The sequence below is a fragment of the Pseudopodoces humilis genome, chromosome 6 (genome assembly GCF_049639895.1).
Source record: "Pseudopodoces humilis isolate 2021_Gansu_Grassland_sample_001 chromosome 6, ASM4963989v1, whole genome shotgun sequence".
In the NCBI taxonomy this organism is placed as follows: Eukaryota; Metazoa; Chordata; class Aves; order Passeriformes; family Paridae; genus Pseudopodoces; species Pseudopodoces humilis.
The window spans coordinates 69,749,078-69,764,583 of record NC_142205.1 but is presented as its reverse complement, the minus strand read 5'-3'; the positions used below and the strand labels follow the sequence as shown (position 1 = coordinate 69,764,583).

Below are 15,506 nucleotides of genomic sequence, written 5' to 3'. Positions count from 1 at the left end.
TATTTAACACACAGGGAACTGATCCACTGCTCTGCCTGGCACCGGTTACTTTCAAGGACTCCCATTCTGCCTGAGAGAGAACCGATATAAATAATTATAGAATAAAATGTTGTCAGAGAATAATGTTCTCTGGCTGCCATGGCCCAATGAAAGCCAAAGCCACCATAAAACTTTCAGGGAAAAGGGCAGTCATTAATTCTCCGAGGACAACACTCTATCACACTGCCTTGCTGCTGTTATGCCAAAATAAATTAAAATATCTTAGTCACTTTAATGCATACACCTAATTTTTGCCTTTAAAAATTACCCTGGAAAATTACATGTATCTTCTCAAAGATATGAATTTTATAGATCGCATTTTGGAGTATAATATCTCAATATGTTATTCTCCTTTCTTTTAAGGACATCAGTGGCACATTTTTTTAAAAAAAGTGAGAATTCAGAGAACATCCGAGTTCCTGATTACTCACTGGATAGTGTGGATGTGAAGACAGATTTCTAAGGAATTAATTAGTCATCTTAAGGACCACACAGCATGAAAAATAACAGCGACAATATTAAGCACTTAAGCAGATACACACCATCCTTTTCTAATTATTATTTACCTGCAATTCTCCAAGTCCATTTCTGTGTCTTCCCCAGTATATTCATTACAGAAGTAACTCTAAGAGCTGCTAGAGTTGTTTCTGTGTTTTGGTAAGGGCAGTTTTATTCTGCTTTATAGCTTTAAGTATTCAGTTTGCCGGGTTTGGCAGTAGGTACCTGCAGTTAGTTGCCTTTTGAAAAGGTCATGGCTTGCTGGAGTGCTGGACAGTTGTATTTCATTCAGATGTCTGTGTACACTGATTTTAGGAATGCTCAATTTTTTAACCATAATCCATTTATATAATTTCTGAGTTAAGTGACACACTGCTGAAAAACAGACTTATCTGAAATTTTACCAAAATACGTCATAGCCATTCAACAAATGAATCATCAATTTCACTTAACATAATTCATCTTGAAGCTTATATGTGTGTGTGCATTTTATCAATTACCACAGACCACCAGGAATGTGCAGCCATCCATGCATCCATCATCCATGGAAAAGGGCAAACTTTGAAGTATGTCTCCAATGATATACGTATTGGGAGAAGAAATTCTGTTTCAGAAGCAAAATGTCAGACAACATCGCTGCACCAAAAATAATATTAATAAAACAGCTTCCTTGAGTTTGTTTAAAACAGACTAGGCCAGAATTTCTATCTCAGATGCAAAAAAGAGGCAGACCGCTTTTATGAATGCCATAAAAATAAACTATTTTAATAGGTACATAAATAAAAGGTTTAAAGTAGAATTTCCCCCCCACCATCAAGATGGCCTAGCCTCTGTACAGAAACTGAACAATATTCACGGGACTCCTAAATTAAATAAACCCTTTGTTACATTCAAAACCACTGAAGGTAAATATATAATGCAGTGATGCACCTGAATTGCTCTCCTTCCTCATCCTAGCAGTGTATACAGTATTTCCTTGGTTTACAGTACTCTGAGGAGATGAATCTGTTAAATAAACTCTGAATGACAGGGTGGAAATAAAATTTAAAAAGTCAACGTTAAAAAAACCCAACAACCCTGGCATCCACATGAGTACCTTGCATCAGCCAGGAAGTTTTAATGGAAGAGAAGTAAGGATTGTGCTGTAAAATAAGTTATATCTTTTACATATAGTTGTAGAGTTATCTTAAAGTGTTTAAATACTACATTCACTTTGGCGATGCATTTTGGTCTATGCCTGCAATAAATTACACGTGGCGTGTGCTCGTTGGTCATGTGTTTTACTGCAAATGGGGGTAGCTCAGCACATCTAGGAAATATTAAAAATATTTCAGAATTATTTAATATGGACAAAATCTAACTTAAAGCAGCTTTCCTCCTATCATGTCCCCCTCCCCAGCACCTCAACAAAGTCAGCCTGATGGCTTCAGTTTTTGCTGTGTTGTATCAAAACAGGTCATAGGTTGATGACTGGCACTGACCCACAGAGGTTCTCTGGTTTTGTTTCTCCTTTCTCCTTCTGAACCATCTGTCAGCTTGAGAACATCTGCCACTGACATCTCCAAGCTCTCCAAAGATTCCAGCTAATAATTAAGGCAAGGAACCATCATTTGTCCATCAAAGCTAAGTCTCCTAGAACAAGATGCTATCGCTGCTGTTATGCGGAATGTGTCTGGTGATGGGCGAGGACCACTCATCCTGTGGAGGAGAAAGTCTGTCACAGGGTCACGCAGAGTGTTAAAGTATCTTGTGCTGGTGAAATCAGAGACAAACTTACAAGATGACAACTTTCATCCACAGTGCAGAACTGGCATTTCTAGTCCATTCCATCTGAAGTTCAAGAAGTGGGGCCAGGCTGACTCAGGCCCGGCCAAGGAGCCTGCTTAGAGTTTACCCACCAGCAAGACGTGACCGGCAGTGAAACGACTGCCCCTTTTTCCGACTGGCTTTCTTCTTGTTCTTGCTCTTCTTCTGCTTCTTTGCACCTTTGCTTTTATCCGACTTCTTTTTCTTATCGTCCTCCTTAAACCACGGCCCCCAGACTCCTCCGTTGAGCTTGGGGTTGCTGCGAGGGTCCTTGGGCGGGTAGCGGACGGGCACCGCGGTCTTGTTGAACTGTGAGAGCCTCCTCAGCAGCTGCTTCACCACCTCTGGGTGCCTGGCAGACAGGTCCACACGCTCGTAGGGGTCGGCCGTGATGTTGAAGAGCCACACGGTTTTCCCGGCTGACCAGGAGACGCGTTCGTTGTGCCAGCGGTTGGGACCCGCGTTGCTGAAGGCCTGCGGAGGCACCCAGTCGCTGTACCCCGGGTTTCCTGTCAGCAGCTTCCAGTGATTCACTCTGATGGCAGACTGGATGGCCGTGTTCCAGATCCCGTAGCCAGCGGCCCAGGAGCCGTTCTTGGCTTTGGTGTAGATCGGGTCGATGTTGTGCAGGATGTCCACCCGAGGGGAACGCCTGCCCTCGCTGATGGTCTCCCACACGTCGTAGCCATCCAGCTGGATGTCTTCATCGATCTGCCCCTCGGCCAGCGTGATCAGCGTGGGGAACCAGTCTGTGATGTGCACCAGCTCCTTGCACACAGACCCTTTGTTTTTCAGGAGGGGGCTGTGCACAAACCCGACAGCGCGGATACCTCCTTCCCAATAGGTGCCTTTGCTTCCTCGGAGAGGCCAGTTACTGCCTCCGGCCATCGGCTGCCCACCGTTATCAGAAGAATAAATGATAATGCTGTTCTCGTAGTAGCCGTACTTTCTTAGGGCGAGGGTCACGTTGTTTATGGCCTCGTCCAAGCAGGCCAGCATGGCCGCGTACCGCCGCCTGTTGATGTTGTTTATCGAGCGGTAATGTTCAAAATACCTGCCTGGCGCCTGAAGAGGCGAATGGACAGCCTGGTAGGCAATATACAGGAATATGGGCTTCCTGGGGTTATGAGAAGCCAGGATCTGCTGCACTTTCTGCGTGTACATCTGCGTGGAATAGATGCCATTGTCGTGGTCCCAGGCGGCGTTGTCGTTCTCGTACAGGTCGTAGCCGCATATCCCGGGGCTGTCGCACTTGAAGTGGGTGTAGTAGTCGCCGCTGCCCAGGAGCGAGCCGAAGAAGGAGTCGAAGCCCCTCTGTGTGGGCATGCACTCCCTGCGGTAGAACCCCAGGTGCCACTTGCCCACCATGTGTGTGGAGTACCCGACCTCCTTCAGCTTCTGAGGTAGCGTGACGTTATCCAGAGGTAAGCAGTTGGGCTGCGTCGGGCGGATGATGGAGTGCTGCAGTCCCGTGTGGATCTGGTACCTGGAGGTGGGAGGAGACAGGCATCAGGCTGGTGGAGGAAATGCTGAGGTGTATGGACACCTTAGCCCCAACAGAAAATATCCTTATGGAAGCCGCAGCCTTCTCTGGAAATATTTCAGAGTGCCTGTGTGCGCTGCTTTCAAAAACCAACTCGGTCACACTATGAAATCTGTCCTCGCCTCTCCGCGGGATGAAACCTTCCCCTCCGTAATCTGAGCTACTCAAAATACCTACATATACAGGAGCACCGATACTTTGAGGCACCCTTCTCTCCTCCACATGTCTCCATTTAACAATGACTACAGAAAATTATGTGGATAAATACAATTTTTACAGTGCCTCGTAATTCGCTAGCGGTGAACGTATCTACAGCATATAAAAATGCTGGGCTTTGAGTGTGTAAGAGCAGTATGTTTAAAGGATGGGATAATAAATTCTGCAGTGTGCTACAGGCTATGTGTAAAGAATACATATGGCCTCCATATGATGAGAAAATGAATCCAGCACGGGCAGCAGTAAGTATCAAAAATCAAGGGCAAATACATTTATATCAGTTTGACACTAAAAAAGAGAATGCAACAGCAGATAGCAGACCAAAGACAACTTCTCCCCGAGAAGGTTCAATTCTCAGCCATGTATAGAACAACCAAATCCACCAAAACTGCGTATCTCCCCCAAAACCAGTTCTTATTAATTTGTGGTAGCAGGAGTTGGGGCTTCTTGACACATTCTGCTGGTGTTGCCAATCTGATCGGCCTCCTGAGCTATCTAGAAAATTAAAACCATTAGGCTCTGCCTGTCCATAAATAACTTAGAGCCTGCTTTCATACGAGGGCTTCCTGGCCAAGATCCTTGAAGGCGCCATAGCTGTCTTTAATGGCTGGCAATGTGTATGGATTGTGTAACTCCCATTTAATTCTGCAGCTAATTTCCACGGAACCAGAAGCTCCGGTCTCACTAAGTGCCTGCAGAAGCTCTGGGTGTTGTGCTGCTCTGGACCCAGCGTGCTGCACTGTGCTCTGCCCCCCCGGCCCCTCTGCACAGCATTGTCTCTGGGAGCAGGCTGGAGACCTGGAGCCCTGCCACCCAATTGTCCCCAAACTCACACGCTGGTGCTGACAACACAGGAGATGCTGCAGGAGAGAGTTAAAACACACCCTGAAAATTACGGGTTTCAGGGATCTACGTTGCGCTTTTGTAAAAGAAATGTCACGTGCACACAAGTCCCACATCCTTCCCATGGTTCAGCTGCAATATTCTCCTCTTAAAACAGGTAAATTACAACCAGGAAAGCCATGCAGTGCCCCATACTTCAGCACATTCCATATTTGGGACTCCTCAGGGAACTATGTCCACAAGGCATTTCATTTCCTTCTCCTTCCCTTTCCTCCGCCTTGTTAAATCCTTTCAGTAAAATCCCATTTTTTGATCCAAGTGGAAAAGTCCTTGTCCCCACTCAGTTATTTTAGTCAACAGCTTCTGCTTCCTTAACTCTGACAGCCTCCTCGATCACAAGGTCAGCCCTGAGTCCCAGCTGGGCAGTTTCTCTGTAATAAGCTAATTTTGCTGGAAGTCAGGATTTTCTCCTGTTGTGAGCAGGAGGGATCCTTCCACCACCCTTCTCCTCTGGAAACTGAGAAGCTGGGCCTGAGGGCAACAAGCCACAGAATATGCAAAAAATCCAATCTGCCTCTTGTGCCTACAAGAGAAAGCATGATAGTCACACAAGGTTAATTCCCATCAAGAATTCCTAAAACACCGGGCAGATTCCCCAGCCAGGGCTACTCAATTAGAGATACAAGCATGAAATTCCTACACTGTTGATCTGACAACTACTGAACCAAAAAATAGCAAGAATTAACCTCAGTCATACAGGTTATTCAGCACTGCATCTTGTTTCAGCAGTGCCCTCAGGAAGTTATTCAATATGCTGGTAAGAGTGCAGATATAACATACATCCATCTATATGCACGTATATTCCCTGCTGCTGCCTCTTTGCAGGAGACTTTGGTGTGTTTCCCAGATGTGTGAGTGTGTCTGTGTGCTATTTCTGGCATGGCTGTGCTTCAGAATATACCTATAGGCACACAAAGAGACACATTTTTATACTCGTGTGTGAGAAAAAGAAACCTGCAAACCGATACATTTTTTAAGTCAAAATATTTCAAGTGTAGAAACGCTTCAAAGAAATATCAACCTCTGATTATCAGAAGACAGTTCACTATGACAAAAATGGTCAAGATTTGTTCACTTTCCTGCGCCACATGCCTTCTAATTGATCCATTATGTGCCAACATTACTTTTCCAGTAAAAGTATTTAATTTTCAAAGGATTTGCAGGGCATTCGTAGAAAAGCAAAGTAACCTGGGCAAAAGACAGTGATGATATGGAAGCAAATGGCATTAATAGCAATAAGAAAGTTGTCACAAAACAACTGTTTTGAAACTGTTTCTAGACTGTGCAAGAGGAAAAAAAACCTAAACCAGGCACAACATAAAGGGATTAAGAGTCAGGTGCTGATTTTGGGGGTGTTCTCTAGCAGATTAAGTCATGAGCTCATCAACAGCCATGAAATGTCTGTGAGATATATCCTATAGATTTCATGGCTTCCACTTTTTAGAATAAATTGGTTGAATTTAATCCCAAATGCAGAAAGCAAGTTAGGACTGAGAATGGTCTGGAATTCATTATTAGAATTTCAGCACTAGTAACCAGTCAATTCTAAGCAAATGCTGACAAGCCACAGAATCTATTTCATCATTTTTTAGACTCTGACCTTCCTGGGCATTATTTACATATAGGCCATTAACTGCTAAGAGCCTGTATAAAGAGTAGGGGGGTTCAAGACTTGGGAATACTTTATATGCACATGCTACGCTCTCCTCCCTACTCCTCCAAGATTCTGGATCATAAGTGTCTCCTTTAGAATACGTGAAATTTGCAATTTGCATGACAAGGAACTAAGTAAGGTTTGTGCAAAATGTTCAGCTAACAAGACGCATGTTAAAAATTAATTTCTCCTCACTATACAGGGACGGCTCTTTGTGCATTTTCTATTCTTGTTTTTGTTTTCCTGGTGTATTGTTCAGATGTTCACAGTGAAACCCACTGTGATAAGTGTTGCAGCCAAGGCAGATGCTCGGTGCTGGCTCACTGACACACTGAGCTGTTTTCTTGTTTGTAGGGGAAACTTTAAAGCAACGGCTTCCCTCTGGGAGCACCCCAGTGACTTCATAGCCCTTTGCTTCTTGGATGCTCAGAGAAATATTTCAGAAGGTTTGTAAAATAAATAAGCAAATAAATCCTCCCTCCTGGGTGTGAGCTCATGACACCCCTTTCCAACACGAGTTCCCTTCCTGTTTTAATTCAGACACAAAGCTCAGGCAGTGGCTCTCACATCACTCCCACCTCCAGTCTCAAGGTACAGAAACCATTCAGTTGCTGAAGGTCAGCTGCACATTGAAGTGTTATGGATGTAAATCACCACAGGCACACCAAAGTCAGTGAGACCTGAGCTTGAGGAATTAACATCGGGAGGCTTCATTTCCCCTTTTTCTGATGCCCTCAGTAGCACTGAATTAGTTTCCAGTTCTCATCTGCAGAGCAGGAGATCAGTGACAGAACCTCTGCACACTTTCAGTGCTATTCCCCCGCAGCAGAGAGCAGGACTGAGGGGCTGTGGAGGGAAAGATTCTCCTGGCACGCCTCACATCCCCTACACAGCCTTACACAGACGTAGGCCAAGACAGCTTTCCTGAAAAAATCTTCCCCTGAGGAGTTTTCTATTGAGTGTTTTCCCCCTTAACTTCAGGGTGGGTTCTGCACTGAGGAAGAAGCTGGGATGTTTCTAATTTTGTGATGTGCATGTACAACACTATTGATTTCAAGCTCTCACCATTTTCAAATACTGCATTAATTGTCTTCAAACTGAGATTCTTTTAAGTCTCACTGAAGTTTAACAAAGAAGCTCAGTTGGAAGTTTCCAGTTTCAGGAACTTTTGCTAGCATAGCTCTAGTTAGTACATGTGGAAAATGTATTTTTATTATGCTTGCATAGCTCAGGATATGTTGAAAAAAAATCTCAATTTTAAAAATAATGAACTCTAGCCTAGGATTTAGAAAAGGATACTTTAAATAAAAACCCCACATTTGCCAGGAGTTGCATAGAGAGTGACAGCACTGAGGTCTGCATGCTACATAAATTAAAGGGATCATTATTGACAATTGTGCATTTCCTTGTTAAAAATACAACATGCAGATACCAGTCTAGAATATAGATTTAGGGGTTACTAAAGAACAGTCTTTGACATTTTCCCTGAAACTATTTGTATAACACAACAGCTAAAACAGAGAAATTCCAGGTGAATAGAAAATAGAGAAATATGTCATTTTGAGGGCCCTCAGTCCTCAGAGGTCCAAGTTAGTGGGGGGAAAAAACCCCAGCATTCCACTTACCACCAGCAAATCACCAGCAGCAGGACACAATCACCAGAGAGAGAAACCAGATACAACAAGGACATTTTTATAGTGGACTGAGGCTTTAGCATGGAGCCCACAAGCCCCACAGGTTTGAAAAAGTTGTTACTTTGGGCAGGGACGTTCACTCTGAGTCATCTCAAAGTTGTTTTCAGCTTGTGAGGGAAACAGGAACTCTTCTGCTGTCAGTCTTCCACCCAGGCTGGTGAAGAGCAGGGCAGGGGGATCCTGATCATGCTGGATATAGAGCAGTGTGAAAGAATCACACAAAATGCCTCTGCAGCAGAAATGTCTGCCATAAAAACAAAATGCTTCATGTTGCGTATGCTGAGGTTTTTAAAACTAAACTCAGAGTAAAGCTGGAAAAGGGTTGATCCAGGAGACACTGGGGCAGAGGGCAGGGCTGAGCTGATTGAAATGAGATGCAAATAAAGCCATCACAGCCTGACACGAATTGCTGCCAAACCATCAGCAAGTCCCGTCCCTTCACACTGATAACAACAAAGCCAGAGTGTGTAGCCACAGTGCTTCTCTATCATTGCTATTAAGTCAATTTGCTGATAAGCAAAATGTTTTCTAAATGTTCCTGTCCTTCCTATCTCCCTTCTTTTCCTAACTTAGAGACTGACAACAAGTCTTGACTGCTGATTTCCAACTGCCAAGCTCCCACGAGAGCCAAGGCAGGCAGTGGCACCTTGGCACTCTTTAGGGCAGCACATTCACTATCTGCTCTGGACAAGACCAGGTTAAGATAAGTCCCATCTATCTCATTTCTTCAGTGTTTACAGTCCATGGCAACTGTGCATAATCCCATGGGAAACACTCCTAAATGTCAGCATGAAAGTTTTCATGCAACATAGTCTGCTCATGCCAAGGACCCCTGAGCCTACGCTACCTAAGCGCACATTTCAGCTTTCAAAAATGGCAGAAAACCACAGTTTTCTATATTGGATCTATCATTCATTATCTATCATTTAACCATTTTTATCTTCTGGCTATGACTTCGGGATTTTGGGGGAAGGTGGGTTCTGAGTGTGAATGGATCAGAGAAGAAAATGTATCACTAAAGACTAAATGCAAACTCCAAACCCTCACAGACTTTCACTGTGTCAGCCCACACAAATCAAACCTGAAGCGTTCACTCAGACACACACACACATTCACATTTCATCCACAGATGTATTCCTTGAATTTTTATGTGCTTATAAATCAGAGCAGGAAAGGTATCTACTTCTAAACCAAGTGTTTACCTAAAAAGTCTAACTCCCATTATTTACTGTTTTATCACTCTGGCAATGCTATTGCATATATGTCATTTGGAAGATTCTGTATCTTGCCCTACTTTCAAGTTTTTCATTGTTGTTTTTAAATCAGTTAAGACTCTTCTATCAAATTCAGGAAAAGAAAAATAAAGTAGCAATTTCCTTGCAGACTAATAATGTTAGCAATTTTGCTCCCGTGACCTTTGTCCAAGGACTTACAGGAGTTGAGGTATCCTTATTTCACCAAATGCCATTTGGATTTTGATGCATGAACTCAACCTCAGAATCATTTTGAAATTCTGATCTCACACCAGCCCTGGCATTTGGTCATTTAAATGATGTCCTTACACCCTGATATTGTTTATATTGTGAAATGGATTTTTATCACCTGGCACCTAGAAATGCTTGAAAACTGGTCACAAAATGCTGTTCTCCATAGCTCTATATTCCAACAGTTTTACATCTCCAGGATTCACACCAGATCCTCTCTCTTTTATCTTCCCAGCTCCTGCAGATGCAACTGGCACCCCTGGAGCGAGGCAGAGCTCAGCGAACAGCGGGAAAGCAACTGTTGTCTCCAGAGTTGTGAGCTTTAAAGGAAAAATATCTGGCTGTGGGACCAAGCTGGGAGGGAAAAGGAACAGAAACCTTCATCTGCCTTTCCTCAGGGCTACTCTCCCTGGTTCCAGAAGCTTGAACTTTAAATCACCCTCCAAATTAAGTTGCAATTAGTATTTTCATACCAAACATTATTATACTGGCAGCTTATCTGCTACCAACCTTTCCTGTCATGGAGGCCATTTATCTGCTCCAATGGGAGGATAGCAAGGATAAGCGGGAGCTGGCAGCAGCTGGAATGCACATGTGTATATGCAGCTATTGTTTTCTTTGCTCCCAGTTTGCTGCAGCTGTGGAAACAGAGCACATTTCCAGCTTTATCACTGTAATTCATTTAGGGAAAAGGGGAGGAAAATGTGTGATTGCATAATCATCGCTGGCGGTTTCACGTCTACATGGGAGTGACATGGAAAGAAAACAATTTGACTAAATGCTTTGCATGCCAACCACAAATCCAGACCCTGCCACCAAATTCTGGGCTCTCAGCAACAGCAGATCCCAGCGGATATGACACCTAATCACCATGTTCCAAGGGAAAGAAACCTAAAATGACTCTGCGATTAGTTAGAGACGAAGCTGTAGTCCTGCTGTGGCCATTCCTGCAGGAGAAAAACCAGAAGAAAAGGAGATAAATGGAGTCTAAAAATGGTGTGCAGAAGAATCCTCGCCTCGGGTACTCCCAAAGTGAGGTTGGAGCAGCACCAGCGTGCCAGGACAGGGACACAGCAGGTTCCAGTTTGTAATGGAGAGGTGCCTTCATTCCAGCCCCTGTTCTCTGCTCTGCTGGGAGAACAGCACCCCTGAGGCTCCTAATATCCCAGAATAGTCACTGTTACAGACAGAGCAAACTTCAAGGTGTCTCATATTCTGTCTAAAAGAATATTTTAATATTTAAAATAACACAGGATTTTTTACATGACCAAAAATGAAAGCCTGCCATGCACGTGTGAAATATTTTCCACCTAATCCTGTGACAGTTTAGGAAAGTTGGTTCATCTTTATATAGGAAGGATTTATTCAGTGAATGCACCTAAGAGATGTGAAAGATGTTCATTATATGGTTGCCTTTCATAAGAAGACATCTCTCATAAAAATGACATACTTGATGGCAGCCCTTAAGGTAGCAGCCAAACAGTTATTGTCTTACATTACTCTCTAATTAAAGTACTCATTTTGAGCATTTAGTACCATTTCTGAATTAGAACTGTCCTTATCTATTATTCATACATCCAGCACTTAGAGCCTATATCAATCTAAATGCTGTAAAATGACCTTGAATTGACAGCAAGGATGACTGAGGGCAAAAAGACAGGATGTAAAATACAGGTTAACAGCCACCACATCACGGGCTTATATGGTATCATTTGAGAGAGGTAATTGCTTTATAAATAAAGAACATTATGACATTGAAAAAAGTTAGGGCTATGTGGTACTTCAGAGACATCTGAAGTGTTTTAGATTACCTTCACAACATCCAAACTTTGTGACAGCTGTAATTTTTTATTAACCACTGACCAACTACATAAACACACCGTTTCTGAGTGTGACATTGGAGAACATCATAGTTCCACTGCTCTAGTGAGCTTAAGTGTATCACAGGCCATTAAGTTTCTTTTGAACCCCTGGACAAGTCTTACAGACAGTAATTTAAAATTAGAGATAAATTATTACCGTGAGAGTACAAAGATCAAGTGGTAACAGCCACACCTCTTTAGGATTTATAATATTTCTATTATCCTGCTTTGTGAGATGTCTCAAGCTTGACTGTCTCCAAGACTCTATTCCAGGACAGAGAACAGATTCTGCCCCCTTTAATCAATATGTACCTATTGAAGTAAAAGAATAATTACATCAATTTTAATTGAATATACTTCTAGGTAAAATTTTGCTCAGAGTCATCAAAGTATCAAAATGAGTCCACGAATTAATGCACCAAACTCCTTTTTTTCATGTGGAGGTTCATTGGGAATGCTGATTAATTAAGAAATATTCTTGGATGATTATTTCTCTTTCATCTCAACTTGGTCATTCTATTTGTTCTACTTAATGCATTCCATCACATAACATCATTGTAAAACGTGTACATGTGCATCAAAAGGAAATCATTATCTTCTCCTTCACCCCCCATGTACGGCACAGCAGCCTGAGAGCGGGATACCTGCTGTCAGTCTTTACAGTTTAATTATGCATTTCAGCCAGTGGCATTTGATGCTGCTGCATATGAAATGATAAGGTGTTATTCAGAACTGAGAGTGTCATTCACAATCTAAGTTGAAGTTTCACAGAGGCTGTGGTGCCCACCCGGATCCCTCATTTAAGGTCTCGTTCTTGGCAGTGAGAGAGCGATGCCGTTTTCTGCTCTCCCTACAGGGACAGACAACACCCACAATTGCTTCATGCCACTCCAGAGTAATTTTCCCAGAAAAGCTACAGCCCTGATAATATGAACAACAGCTTTATCTGGGAAAAAAAAGCCACCTTAATTTGACTTTTCAGCAATCTCGCTGGTTTTCTGGGCTGACATTTGCTGGCAGCAGCAGTGGCACTGAATCATTAGTGAGAGGAATAACCTTGCCTTGAAAGGGAGGGAGGGCTGGGAGCCAAGAGATGCTGTCTTCTGGGTTCTGCACAGTTTTCAGCCTGAGCATCCCCACTGACCTCCAGTTCTTTTGTCCTTCTGACACTTTGATATCAGTTTCTGAGTCTTTTGTGCTGCTCATCCCTTTGGGCAGGGATGGAACTATGCCTGTTGCACAACACAGCTAAAGCTCAAAATGGGCTTTTTAGTCCTGATAAAAGAGGTGGCAGGATGCAAATGAGCCTCACTCTGATGCTAAGCCAGTTTGTAACTGGACTTGTCAAAATACAGTGCTTACAGGCACCTGCTTATTTACAGTGATTGCCACCAGTTATGTATGAGTTCTGTCACATATTGCTGGCTGCTGGATTTTCTATTTCCTGATTCACCTGAGAAACACTATATTAAAACCCCTTTTTCAGATCTGACCACAACATTTGAGTTCAATTTTGATCAAGACAAGGCCCTGTGTGTGGTTCCCAAAGAAATAACAGATGAAGATAACGAGGTATTGCATTAACCTGGGTCCCACATGACAGGTTCCTGACTGACACCATGGGGAAATGGAACATCTTTGTTTACTCACAGGGGAGACTCCACACGGAAAGGAACTGCTTTCACTGCCAGCGTCTGAGTGGATGTAGGTGTGCTGTTGTAGCACAGGGAGAAGAGTGGGGAGCAGTGCTGCAGGACTGTCAGTCAGTTCTGTGACAATTTTTAACTACCACATCAGAGACAGCACACACTTTATAGTACAGCATTCAAAAGGGAAGTAAAATGTCTGCATTGAAAGCACCACGTTGGAACTCAAAAGGAACAAAGCAACTTCAGCAGGTACGTGACCAGCTCACTGTGACCCACGGTTGGAAAAGACCTTTAGGATCGAGTCCAACCAGTGACCTGACAATGCCAATTCCACTGCTAAACCACGTCCCTAAGTGCCACACCTACGTGTCCTTTAAATGTCACAGGGGTGATGACTTGAGCTTCAGATGGTTCCGGAACTTGACAATCCTTTGGGTGAAGAAGTTCTTCCTACTATCTAACTTAAACCTTCCCCAGGCATGACTTGAGGCCCCTCCCTCTTGTCCTGTCACTAATGGTACTTGAAGAAGCTCTGTGATACTTGACAGGGATCTCTCTGCTCCTGTACCAATGGATTTGAGATGCTACCTTTGCTCCCTGCCCAAATCAGGCAAGGGCTAGGAGAAATGTAATTCCTGTTCTGTGGAGCAGGAATGTGATGGAGAACTCTCAGTGTCACATTTGATGGCTGCATGATGCCATGGCACGGACACTGCGCAGCCCCCTCGTGCCACCCACCCTGCTGCATTTCTCCCTCCCCCTCATCCTCCCACACCAGAGAAAGGAACAAACTGCAGTTAATACGGGACAGAGGTTAACAGCACATCTGTTTCTAGGCCACTGTGTGACGAATAATGAAGAGATTTGGAAAAATGCTTCTTTATTTCCCTCCTAAATCCGGCTTAGCAAAACAAGTAGTGCTCTCTTGGATGTCACTGCTCTCTCCCTAATCCCTCCTGACTCTCATTCACACTGCTCCTCACTCACATCTTGCTTTGCTGCTTACACTGAGGCAGCATCCAAAAGCCTAACAGGAACTGAAGCTGTGGTGCAACATCACTGGAAATAAAATGGAGCAAAAAATAGAGGGTGGAATGGAAACGGGTGCCCTCTCGCTGTTGGTCCAACAAAAATCTAGAAACAGAGTCTCTTACATGTCTAGCAACTATGTATAAAAGCAGACAAAGCATACATAATATATTTGCTATAAATGAAGCTGTGCCTTATTTAAGATGCTAGTAGGTGATTTTGATCCCAGGGAAAATACCACAAAAATGACTCACGTAACGGAGTGAGCTGGATAAGAGTAAGTGAGGTGTAAATGGGACACGCACAAAGTTTTGGCAGTGTGCATACAACACAGCCAGCAACTCCTAATACACTAATGGAACCTATGCAGAGATGCCATCAGCACTGTATGCTGCCTTCTGTGGGGCTTTCTCCCCCTGCCTGAAAACATTTTATTAAGTAGAGTGATATTAGCATCACATCCCCTGTGAGAAGGGATTTAAGGGCTAATGCCACCCAGAAAATGAAGATAACCCATTAAAAATTAAAAATAAGAGTAGAAGTAGTGATTCTTTGAGAAACACTCATTGTTCAGGAGAAAGGGAAACACATTTAGCATTTATGAGTGTGTGATTCACTAAACAGCTATGGAGCTCTGACTTGAGAAGATACCTTTGTATGGACAGAGCTTCTACACCTGCTTAAATCCCTTGGTGACAGAAGAGCTTTCTCGAACGGGATGGATCTAAACAACTGGCTGCTCTTGAACTGACATTTAAGTGCACTTGCAGAGGAATTTTACAAACTAGTCTGTATTTTTTATAGCTAAAGACACAAATAGGGATTCTCAAAAAGGACCCTAAATCTCCATTAAATCAACAGAAGTTACAGGAACTAACAGAAGACCACTGATTCCCAATCAGCACTATTAAGCTTCCTTTACAAAAAATCTGGTCCTTCAAGATGAAAAGGACATGTTCTGTTTTCTCAGAGGTGCCAAAGTGAAATTATCACCATCACAGAAAAGCAGCTCCTACACATTTGGTCTTTGACCACAGGGTTTCCGGTGGGAGCCAAGCATTAGTTGGAAAAATATGACAGCAAGATGATAACCCATCCATTCTTCTGAAGCACAATTAACCCTGTGGAA

At 43.3% G+C, this 15,506-nt stretch overlaps 1 protein-coding gene across 1 annotated transcript in view; it reads right to left on the bottom strand.

Moving 5' to 3' along the window:
* Positions 1-1,272: 1,272 nt before the first annotated feature.
* Positions 1,273-15,506, bottom strand: part of ARSJ (arylsulfatase family member J) — a 34,327-nt gene continuing 20,093 nt past the window's right edge. Inside the window, exon 2 of the mRNA XM_005532151.3 lies at positions 1,273-3,829. Coding sequence (XP_005532208.1) covers positions 2,428-3,829 — 1,402 coding nt within the window. The 3' untranslated portion in view covers positions 1,273-2,427. The remainder of the gene's footprint in view (positions 3,830-15,506) is intronic.